Source organism: Anguilla rostrata, chromosome 13 (assembly GCF_018555375.3).
Source record: "Anguilla rostrata isolate EN2019 chromosome 13, ASM1855537v3, whole genome shotgun sequence".
Classification (NCBI taxonomy): Eukaryota; Metazoa; Chordata; class Actinopteri; order Anguilliformes; family Anguillidae; genus Anguilla; species Anguilla rostrata.
The window spans coordinates 8,417,096-8,427,934 of NC_057945.1; the positions used below are offsets into that span (position 1 = coordinate 8,417,096).

Here is a 10,839-nt window from a genome sequence, read left to right on the forward strand (position 1 = left end):
GTCTCAGGTGTAAAGTGTGTGCAGTGTCTCAGGTGTAAAGCGTGTGTAGTGTGTCTCAGGTATAACATGGGTGCAGTGTGTCTCAGGTATAAAGCGTGTGCAGTGTGTTGCAGATGTAAAGTGTGTGCAGTGTGTCCGAGGTGAACTCAGCATATTGTCTGTGTCTGTGTAACTAGAGGATCCTGTAATGTCAAGTGCCTCTAACAGGTGCTGAATCACAATGTGGCTATGGTCAGTATCATCGTACCAGAACATTCCTCTGTGCTACATCTACCTTGTCATCATGTAAACTGCTCATGACCATGTCAGCATATTGCTGCCCACTAGCCCTGCCCTACCCAATGCCCTCCAACCATGTCACAGTGGCCTTGGGCTACATAGTACCCGACACTCTGTGCCACATCTACCTTGCCACATGATCCTGCATGCACCTGCCCATGACCTGCCCCTAACCATGCATTGCATTTCTGTCACATGACCCTGCCACTCAGTCCTGTCACATCCCACTCTTTCTGTTACAGGCTGCAAAGTGGAATCCTTTTGCTTGAATGTTGAAGCAGTGAACACACACAGAGAGAAGCCTGTGGTAAGCAGAGATTCACACACACATAAAAACACACACACTCATGTACACACTCACGCATGCATGTATGCACGCATGCACACACACACACTGTCTCTCTCTCTCTCTCTCTCTCTCTCACACCCACACACACACTTTCTCTCTCTCTCTCTCACACACACACACGTTTATTTTTTTACAGCTTGCTGTTATTTAGACACAGACCAGAGATTTGAGCAGAATACAAAAGCCAGTCAGACAGTCACTCAGTCAGTCAGCCAGTCAGTCACTTAGTCAGTCAGTCAGTCAGTCAGTTGGGCTGATTCAGGGCTGCACTCCAGTGACTCATCCTGTAGAGCATGATTAGCAAGCTTCATGCATTTATGGAGGATTTTTTCCCTCCTTTTCTACATTAATTTTGCTGGCACTCTTATCCAGAATGTAATTCTTATCCACATGTGTATTGACCAGGGATATGACAGCAACAGTGCCAGACCTGGCTAATAACTATGTGCGTAAGTTCAATACAATATTAAACACAAGTTAACTTTCCAACTTACCAACATACGACCATAATATTATGCACCTTAATACCATAACACATAATAATAGACATCATAACAATAATGCATAAAATACAGCATTTACATGGTGCTACATTGGTCCTCTCTCTATACTCCCCTGTCTTAGTCTGTATGCAATTCTTTAACAGATTACTGAAACAGCACTACTAACAGCTAACTGAATAAAACAGCTGACATCACTCATTTGCTCAGCAGCACAATTGGCTTAATAAACTCCACTTCTGTGGTAACTGAAACCTCACTGATATGGAAACACGGCCAGTTAATTAGTCAAACTGTAACAAACTTAAACAGTACTAATTACATCAAACACGCACAAGACTAGAACTACCCATTAAACAACTGCACAGTGAACTAACAAGGTAGCACAAAGAATAGTTCAGTAGATTAACATTGCTGTGGCTAATAAAAAATTTCACTGGGAAATAAAAACTGATATGTCATTTAGTTTAGATTAACAGGAGCAGTTCACTCACAGCTGAGTAAGCGACCATGGCTAAATTAACTAATGTCTTTATACATTCGTTTTTAATGTCTCTCGTAGTTTAGCCCATTGTAGATTAGTTATCAGCTGTTAATTATGAGATTATCTGTAGATTTAGCTATAATGTGGTGTGGGAGGGGGCTAATTTAAATTAGTAAGAAAGTAAGATCATGAATCAGTAAGTGGACGTGGCTCTCCTCCCTCGTCCCTGGTGTGAGGGATCCTTCCGGATCTGTTTTGTTTCTTGCAGAATGTGTCTGTGACCAGAGACACAGAAGACGCCTTACTGACCGTCCCAGACCACTTTTGAATGGAGCGGGCGGAAGAGATGCAGCACCTGCAGTGTCCACAGTGCCCTGCGGTTTCAGATTTATGTCGGAGTTGCTTTATGCCATCTTTTGTAAATGTATGACAGCGGCAATGTATGTTGTTTTACCTTAAAGTAGCTGTGTGTGTGTGTGTGCGAGCGTGTGCGTATGCGTGTGTGCGCATGTGTGCCTGGAGAAGGTGCTGGAGGTGTGTTTCAGGGAACTCTTTCATATTTGGAAAGCCAGGAAATGTACTGTTCATGCTGGTTACATCGACTCCGAAAGGAACTTCCCGCATGCTGGCTGATGCCGTGGCAGTCAGTGAAGCTGCAAGCACAATAAGAAGCCTTATGAAGCCTTGTGAACTGTACAGGACAGCTCAAGGAATCACTGCTTTCTGTGTCCGGTGAAGTGGAAGACAGAATTCCCAGGATTCATCCCAGCAGACACTTCCCCACCCTCTGCCCTGGAACCTCTTCTAGCTCTACCAAAAGCCTCAGAACACATTCTGACTGTATCTCTGGCCTGGAAACCCTCCTGGCTCTACCCAAAGCCTCAGAACACATTCTGACTGTACCTCTGGCCTGGAATCCCTTCTGGCTCTACCCAAAGCCTCAGAACACATTCTGACTGTATCTCTGGCATGGAAACCCTTCTGGCTCTACCCAAAGCCTCAGAACACATTCTGACTGTACCTCTGGCCTGGAACCTGTTCGAACTCTATTCGAGACCTCAGAACACATTCTGACAGTACCTCTGGCCCAAAACCCATTCTAGCTCTACCCGAAGCTTCAGAACACATTCTGACTGTACTTCTGACACCAGTTTTAGTAATTTATTAAACGAACGTACAAAAATACAGAACATACACAAGCTAATATAACTGGGGAAGCTACAGGAAGTATGAGAGTTTGTATGAGTGTAGGAGTGTGAGTGTTAGTGTACACTTGTGTGCCTGTACATGCATGTGCGTGTACTTGTGTTATTTTAACAAAGGAGAAAACAAATTTAGCTTGTTGCTTGCGTTTGTGTAGTGGTATCCATGTCTGAAGAACCTAATTTGGCTGCAAGTGAGAGCGAAGCATAGCTTCAACTTATAAGCGCAACAATAACTAATAGCTGGTTATTCACTGACTACTGGTAGTATTAAGATTGTTAGATCGTTAGAGTTCGAGTTGGAGAGTTAGCTGGAAGGAAAGACAGACCACGTGTGGTTACACTATGTGTAGACAGTGAGCCGATTCAAGTAATTGCACAGCTAACAATTCATTCAGGTGATCAGACAAATAGGAACAAAAAAAATCACATTAATCTTAGTTAAGACTAAGCTAAACTGCAGCTACTGCCTGGGATGTTTAGTGAGTCTTATGGAGATTCTTCCACGTGTTGTACCTGGTCCCTGTGGGCTTTTGGGAGAACACAACTGTGGAGTTGGGAACTGTGGAGGTTTCCAATGGTGGAGGTTTTGTCTTGTTCGGTCGTCTGAAGATGTCCTTTTTCTGCTTGGAAAAAGTTTGTTTTGCTGCTTAGAAAAAGTTGGTTTTGCTTCAGTTTCTTGTGGTGAGCAATCGCAGCACTGGGAGTACGCTAGGTTCCACGTGGGTTGAAGTAGACTAAGTCAGTGTAAGGCGAGCTAAGTCAGCAGCACCTATTTGCCGTGGACAGTGACTTTAATGTTTGTTCAGATAAGTCTCCAGGGTAATAACAGCAATCCTGGGCTTTCTGTAAACCTTGGAATTTAGGAGAGCTCCACCAAGTTGTGGGAGCTTTGGAGATGGGCTTATAGAAGCTCCACAGAGTTGTGGGAGGACCAACGACAATGTCCAAGCGCCTGGAATGAGAGGACGACAAAAGGACAAAAGGCCAAGAGAAAAGGTAATGGGTTGTACCCAGTTTTATAAGTTGTTGTGTGTTTCCAGGGTGAGAGAATTGGCTCACTATAACTAGATGTCACACTGAGGGTGGTGTTGTAGATGTCACTTGTGTTTCCTGTGGAAAGTATAGAAAGTAGCTCCATTGTCCCTACACTGCAGAAGCTATTCTAGCTGTAACTGAGACTGCAGAGCAAATTCTGACACTACCCCTGACCGCAGAACCCATTTTGACCGTACCCAAGATCACAGAACTGGTTCCGACTGTACCAAAGTCTGGAGAATCCGTTCCGACTGTACTAAAGACCACAGAAGCCATTCTGACTGTATCAAAGACTGCAAAACTCAATCTGAAAGTACCCCTGACCACTGAACCTGTTCTGACTGTACCCCTTGCCACAGCACCCATTCTGACTGCACTCCTAAGCACAGAACCCATTCCGACTGTATCCCTGACAACAGAATCCATTCTGGCTGTACTTAAGATGACAAGACCCGTTCTGACTGAACTCCTGACCACAGAACATATTCTGACTGTACCAAAGACTGCAGAACCTGTTCTAAGTGTGCCCCTGACCACAAAACCTGTTCTGACTGTGCCCAAGACCACAGGACCCCTCCTGACTGAACCTGAGACTACAGAACCTGTTCTGACTGTACTCCTTACCGTTGAACCAGTTCTGACTGTGCCCAAGACCACAGGACCCGTTCTGATTGTACCTATGACCATAGAACCTGTTATGACTGTACCCGTCACCACAGAACCCATTCTAACTGTACCAAAGTCTCTAGAACCCGTTCTGACTGTGCCCTGATTGCAGAACCTGTTCTTATGACTGTACACGAGAACCAGACTGTATGGCCAGTGCATTTAATGTAGATCTCTGAGGTGTGTTCTGTGCTCCTAGTGTAGAAACGTGGTGTGTGTGTGTGTGTGTGGTCCAAAGGTGTAATTTACGGGAGGGATATTACAAAACAGGCCAAATAACACCCCCAATAATATAGCCTAATGATGAGAAAAATAATATAATATATATAACAATAATAATTTCATAAAGATTTTCATGGGGTTTTCATGATTTTATTGGGATATAGGTGTACTAATCAATAAGACTGGGTGCTTGTCACGGAAGTTGCAGGTGCCACGGATTCTGTGACTTCCTCCATTTTCTTGTTTTTAGTGCTAACCGTGTTTTTCAGCAGTTTTGGATGGCAACAGTCAACCTTAACGTAACCTATGGTGTTTATTAGTATAGGCCTACGGATTTTATCAATAGCCTATTGCCAAATGCAGGGAGAAACAAAGTACGACAATGTATGCAGAATGTGCTGGGATCAAGATTCTGGTGTGTGTGTGTGTGTGGTCTGTGCTCCTAGTGTAGAGACATGGTGTGTGTGTGGTCTGTGCTCCTAGTGTACAGACATGGTGTGTGTGTGTGGTCTGTGTTCCTAGTGTAGAAACATGGTGTGTGTGTGTGTGGTCTGTGCTCCTAGTGTAGAGACATGGTGTGTGTGTGTGGTCTGTGCTCCTAGTGAAGAGACATGGTGTGTGTGTGTGTGGTCTGTGCTTATAGTGTAGACATGGTGTGTGTGTGTGGTCTGTGCTCCTAGTGTAGAGACATAGTGTGTGTGGTCTTGTTGTACTCTGAGCATTGTGTGTACTCTGATTGTGCAACAAAGTTCTGATGATAACTTCTACTGGTGTATTAAATGCACTTCCATTTAAGAAAATAAAAGTCTACAAATCCTGTATTATACACAAGGTTTTACAATATAAGATAAACATTTTGTGAAATATTTCCGTTAACACTTAATTTCAATGACATACAGTGATACCAGACCTAGTAGCAACTTGACAACAGCTCTGAACAACATTATAGGAATGAGAGCAAATTCTGACTGCTGTTCTGTCTGCAGCGGGGAGATCATTCCTCCACTGAGGGGTCAGAATAGACTGCAGACGTGACCAGGAAGTGATGCTCAGAGAGAGGGAGGAGCCAGAGCTCCCAGGGTTTCTGAATGGAAGGGTCCGGATGGTGTGTGCAGTCTGATGATCTCTTTAATGCACGACGGGGCAGCTCCCATGGTAGCTTGGCAAGTGTGTGGTTATGGGCAGCCAGTAGGGTCAAGGTGGGGGGTGGTGATATGGGAGTGTCCTGGGATGTTAAAAAGACTTCTGGGATAAAAACTGTTCCTGTCCTTGTGTGGTTGGACGGACATGGCTCAGAAGAGCGCCTCCAATATAGAGGATGTGATCGGGTGTGCTGGAACCAGGGCAGACAGGCACACACACAATCACGTGTAATAGTGTAAGTGGGGAGACACACACACACACACACACACACACACACACACACACACACAGTCAAAAATAGAAAATCAAAGGGTATGCTGGGATTGACATCCAACTCTGAAAACAGCTGAGGATGACATCGGTTTCAATGTAAACTCACACGGCATGAAACATGGAAGACCCATTTATTTCAGGCAAGTAAAAAAATTAAATTACATACACATACAGGGCAGTATCGCCTTTTACTAGCTTTTACTAATGTAAAAGCATGACAAACCCATGACATTGCAACATTATGAACCTTTTCAGAAAATGACCATGCTTATAAACAACAGGCCTGTGAACAGTTTATAAACAGGAGGGTTGTGAGTATTGTTTATAAAAAGTATAGCTTCGCTGTGCTACACATTTTGGGGTCTAAGGTTGTTGGGGTCTGCTGTAGCCTCTCTGTACTGCTGAGACCAGCTCTGTGGATCCTGATCATGCAGCTGCAAGCAGAAAAAAGGGATCAGACTCCCTCATTTTCACTCACTCACACTTAACTTTCAGACTCACTTTCACTCACTCAATTTCACAGCCTCTCACTCTCTCTCTCTCTCTCTCTCTCTCTCTCACACACACACACACACACACACACACACCCTCCTCACCTGGCTCACAAACTGCAGCATCTTTATCTTGGACACCTCCTTCTCTGCCCGCAGTCCCCAGCGGAATTCGTGCTCTGGAGGGTCTGTGTGAGGGATGCGCACATACTCCAGGTTCCTGCCAGAAACAAATACCCTCACATTACAGTTCCTGCTACACACGAACAACTTCATATTCCTGTGGCACTATAGGAAGCGTAGACAATTATTTTGAGTTTTGACATCATAGAACATTACTACAAAATTTGCCCCGACAAAATTACAGCAAAATTCAATGATGACTGTGTGGAGACTGTTACTCTGAGTGACAGACTGTTACTTTGAGTGACAGACTCCATGTTACTCTGTGGTGTGGTATAAACAGGTTGTCCTATAGTCTGAGAGGAACCTGCTCTGATCACACCAGTAGCCCTGGCAGAGATTCGAACCCTTGACCTCCTGCTCTCCAGCCCTCTGCGTTAACACACTGAGCCACCGGGCAGTCTGGGTGTGGGGGGTCGCACTTGACACCTCTGGATATAAACATTAGCGCTATAAGAGGATTCATTCTACCCAATGCCTCTATCATACATTAGCATAACAACAGCGTAAGTACTTCTCAATGCCTCACCAGGCATTAGGGGAATGCTGCTAATGATGATTTCATTTAAGCTGGAAGACTCACTTCTGCCTGACAAACTCCTCTGTGATCAGCTTCTTCACATCTCCAAAGTATTCATGCCTCTCCCTGTGAGAAATGCAGTAACGGACCTCAGTCACTTACACAGATTTTACTGAAACAGCACACCATGAGTTTGTAGGCCCGATGGTAGGTTAGAGCGGTTGGCATTAACATTGGGCGGTTGTACATTAGCGTTAGCGCTGTTTCAAACAGATCGTACTGCTTTAGTGTTAGTGCAGTTCACACAGGCAGTACTGAATTAGCATTAGCGCTGGTCTAACAGGCAGTGGTTAATGCCAGGCAGTTCCTTACACACTTACCCTGGCTCTACCCTCAGCTTCTTCAGTGTGTTCCATACCACAGCTACAGAAAGAAAAATGGGACAGTAACACACTGGCCTCACACAGACACAGACACAGACACACACATCGCATACTCATCTATACGCATCACAATCAACAGTAACTGCACTCCAGAATAGGTTATATTTGCCATACAGTTGCTGACCTTTACTTGGTAAAATACAAACACATGCTGCTGCAGTGTTGGGTAATGGCTCTTTGAGATGGGAAGAACACTCACACTCCTTGACGACTCCTCCCTTCATGAAGATGATGCTCAGAATGACGAAGAGCAGGCCGGTCCTGGGGTTACCTGGGTTCCTACACACGCACGCGGGCGCACACACACACACACACACATAAATAGGACTGTTCAACAGCACAACTCTCAGCATATAAAGTGGATGAAAGTAGGGGTAAAAGATGAAACGGGTTACTGTGGATCGAACTGCTTAAACCAGCTACGTGGCATTTGTCAGTAAAATGGCCAAATTAAATCCAGTGCGTGTGTAGCACTTGTATTATATCAGGTGGGTGTGTAGAATTTGTATTAAATCAGGTGTGTGTGCAGCATTTATATTAAATCAGGTATGGTTGCAGCATTTGAATTAAATTAGATGTGTGTATCATTTGTATAAATTCAGTAGACTCACGCGCTGCATACATCTGCCGGAACAGTCTCCAGTTTGTTTATGAGGATATACAGGTGATTCTTTGTATCAATCTCCAGCAACGTTAGTCCAAACACCTAGGCAAATAATAATTTTTTAAAATATCTGACAAGTATGTATCAGCATTTAATATCTGACCAGCATGTCAGCATTTTATATCATACAAATATCTGTTAGCATTTTAGATCTGAGAAATATAGGTTGGCATTGTATAACTAACATATCTGTTAGAATTTTATATCTGATGTATATTACCATTTCATATCTCACAAACATCTGTTAGCATTTAATACCTGACAAATAAATGCTAGCGTTTTATAATACAGACGCACCCGTTCAAATGTTTTGGTGACCCGCTTCATAACCTCAGAGTAGATGTTCCTATACTCCTTCATCACGTGTTTCACAATGTCTTCAGTGAGAGAGACAAAATAGAAAGTCATTTGGCAACATAATTTGAATTGGCAATTGGAAAAACAGTTACTAGTGATATCGCAGTGCTTTGAAATCAAGTACAGACCTGCTCTCTTTATTGGAATTTTCTTCTGATCCTTGATAAGAATGAACTGCACCACCTCTGCCATCTGAAAAGCAAGCGCAATCGCAATACAATGGGAATATCGCCACATAATACAAGACTGAGATTATATTTAGGGAGGACCGGGATACACAGTGACCGGGATTATATTTAAGGAAGACCAGCCCACAAAAAACGAATGGGATTGTATTTAAAGGGAAATGGTGACAAATGTGTGTGCATGTGGGGCACATTATAACAGGTTAGGACACTCAATTCTGATATTAACACTTCTGTTAATTAATTATTTAGGTGATACAGGTTTAACGATTCGGGTACACTGTTTCTGTTTCATACACAGCACGTGGCAGAAGGCTCCTTCAAACTGACCTTAAATGTACCAAAGAAGAAAATTGAAAGTGCTGTAAAGGAAGGAGGGGGTACCTTTTGGTCCACCTGTGCAGGAGTTAGGTGGTCCAGGCCCCTCTGGACCTGTGATGAGGAGGGCTGAGTGAAAGAGTAGTCCTCCCCCGAATCATCTAGCACCTGGGAGGCCTAAGGGTCAGGAATTTAGTTAACTAAAAATGTCACAGTCGAAAGTAGCCTAATCATAGTAATTTGAATCACTCATTTATTAATTTTTACCAGCCAAACACGTAAATCTATACAGAGACTCTAAACTCTCTACTACTTAACAATGTTAAAATATTTTGTTATAAAAATAAAAATACTTATATTGTACTTCATAAATTTATGTCTGCAAACAGTTCTTCCATTAATGTGGAAACTTGGTAGCGGTCAGCATACATTTATGGGGCAGGATTGGTTTACATGGTCAGAAATTTCCTCGTGTTACCTCTGAAAAGTCTGACAAATGCGCGAATGAAGTCTCCAAAAATCTAACTTTGCCCCACAGAAAATGTCGCTTCGCGGTCCCACGAAATTCACCGATTTGTGATTGGCATGATTAAAACATGCCATCAGTGAAATGTGGTTAATTCGAATGAGACTCTTAGAATCAACCGAATTGTCAAGAAAAGTGTTTAATGCATCCGTCGATTGATGTCTTGTTACGCCATTTTCAATGTTTAATAACTTTGAATTGCTTATGTTAAAGCTAAATTACAACTCCGTAAGCACAGCAGTCTGAGCCTCCGATGGTAAGGTGTTGTGTTCTGTTAATATATTCATATGTGCATTTCATTGAAAAGGACTACAGCTTTTTAAATGCTAAAGCAATTGTAATATTTCGCATGGAACCAAATAAATAGTAAGAACGGTAGTGCGCTTGGATGCTTACCCTGGAATATCTCGTTTGGGAATTCGGGATGGCTGGCGCCTTCCTCTTCTGAGACATGGTGACTTTTGGTTTGCTTTTTGGAGATAAGATGGTTAGGTATAGAACCAAATAAAATGACTAAAGTTCTTACACGGCTCTGTCGTACCAACATGGACAGCTTTACATATAATACCGCGTTTAACTGGAAAAAGGTAAACTTCCGGTATTTAAGTCACTTCCGGTAGAAACTACCGGTGTGTTTTCGTCTATTTATTATCAAAATAAAAGCAGCGGACTTAAACTGTTTAAAACCAATATTCGAACTGTATTCATATTATAATATTTTGGTTTAAATAGAAAATGTTTAACCACATATAATTATACATATGTGCCTATGCGCTTTCATAGTTTTCCTCGGGGTCAGAAGAACAGCAGGTGAGAGCATGTGGTGCATTCTAGTCATTGCGCACAACTGCTGATCATTCCATTCATCACCACTAGTCTAGCATCTGATGTTGGTACTTGAGTTAAAAAGCTATGAATTGACGATGAAGACAATGTGCTGTCTGTTTTGATTGCTCACGTTATTATACTGCAAGGTATAAGTGTCAAATGCCAGTG

At 43.0% G+C, this 10,839-nt stretch overlaps 1 protein-coding gene, 1 long non-coding RNA gene and 1 other non-coding gene across 3 annotated transcripts; 1 reads left to right on the forward strand and 2 right to left on the reverse strand.

Annotated features, from left to right (window-relative positions):
• The first annotated feature begins 520 nt into the window (after positions 1 to 520).
• On the forward strand, positions 521 to 5,561 carry LOC135237764 (uncharacterized). Its single transcript, XR_010324910.1, has 2 exons — positions 521 to 586; positions 1,881 to 5,561. It is a non-coding gene; the product is annotated as an uncharacterized LOC135237764 (long non-coding RNA).
• A 709-nt stretch (positions 5,562 to 6,270) lies between these two features.
• ndnl2 (necdin-like 2) lies at positions 6,271 to 10,428 on the reverse strand. The gene is made up of 10 exons (XM_064305171.1): positions 10,240 to 10,428; positions 9,384 to 9,494; positions 8,943 to 9,006; positions 8,755 to 8,834; positions 8,405 to 8,499; positions 7,993 to 8,072; positions 7,731 to 7,773; positions 7,414 to 7,476; positions 6,753 to 6,867; positions 6,271 to 6,590 (listed from the first exon to the last, which is right to left on the reverse strand). The coding sequence occupies exons 1-10, from the start codon at positions 10,294 to 10,296 to the stop codon at positions 6,504 to 6,506; spliced, it is 795 nt and encodes a 264-aa protein (XP_064161241.1). The 5' UTR covers positions 10,297 to 10,428; the 3' UTR covers positions 6,271 to 6,503.
• LOC135238670 (small nucleolar RNA SNORA11) lies at positions 7,031 to 7,155 on the reverse strand. The gene has a single exon (XR_010325181.1). It is a non-coding gene; the product is annotated as a small nucleolar RNA SNORA11 (small nucleolar RNA).
• Positions 10,429 to 10,839: the final 411 nt, after the last annotated feature.

What these genes read in the sequence shown, in the direction of transcription:
- ndnl2 (XM_064305171.1), bottom strand. Translation starts at nt 10,296, where the DNA reads ATGTCTCAGAAGAGGAAGGCGCCAGCCATCCCGAATTCCCAAACGAGA. An exon ending in AATTCCAATAAAGAGAGCAG is followed by an intron (nt 8,835 to 8,942) that starts GTCTGTACTTGA and finishes CTCTCACTGAAG; the next exon opens with ACATTGTGAAACACGTGATG. An exon ending in TGCTGCAGTTTGTGAGCCAG is followed by an intron (nt 6,591 to 6,752) that starts GTGAGGAGGGTG and finishes TTCTGCTTGCAG; the next exon opens with CTGCATGATCAGGATCCACA.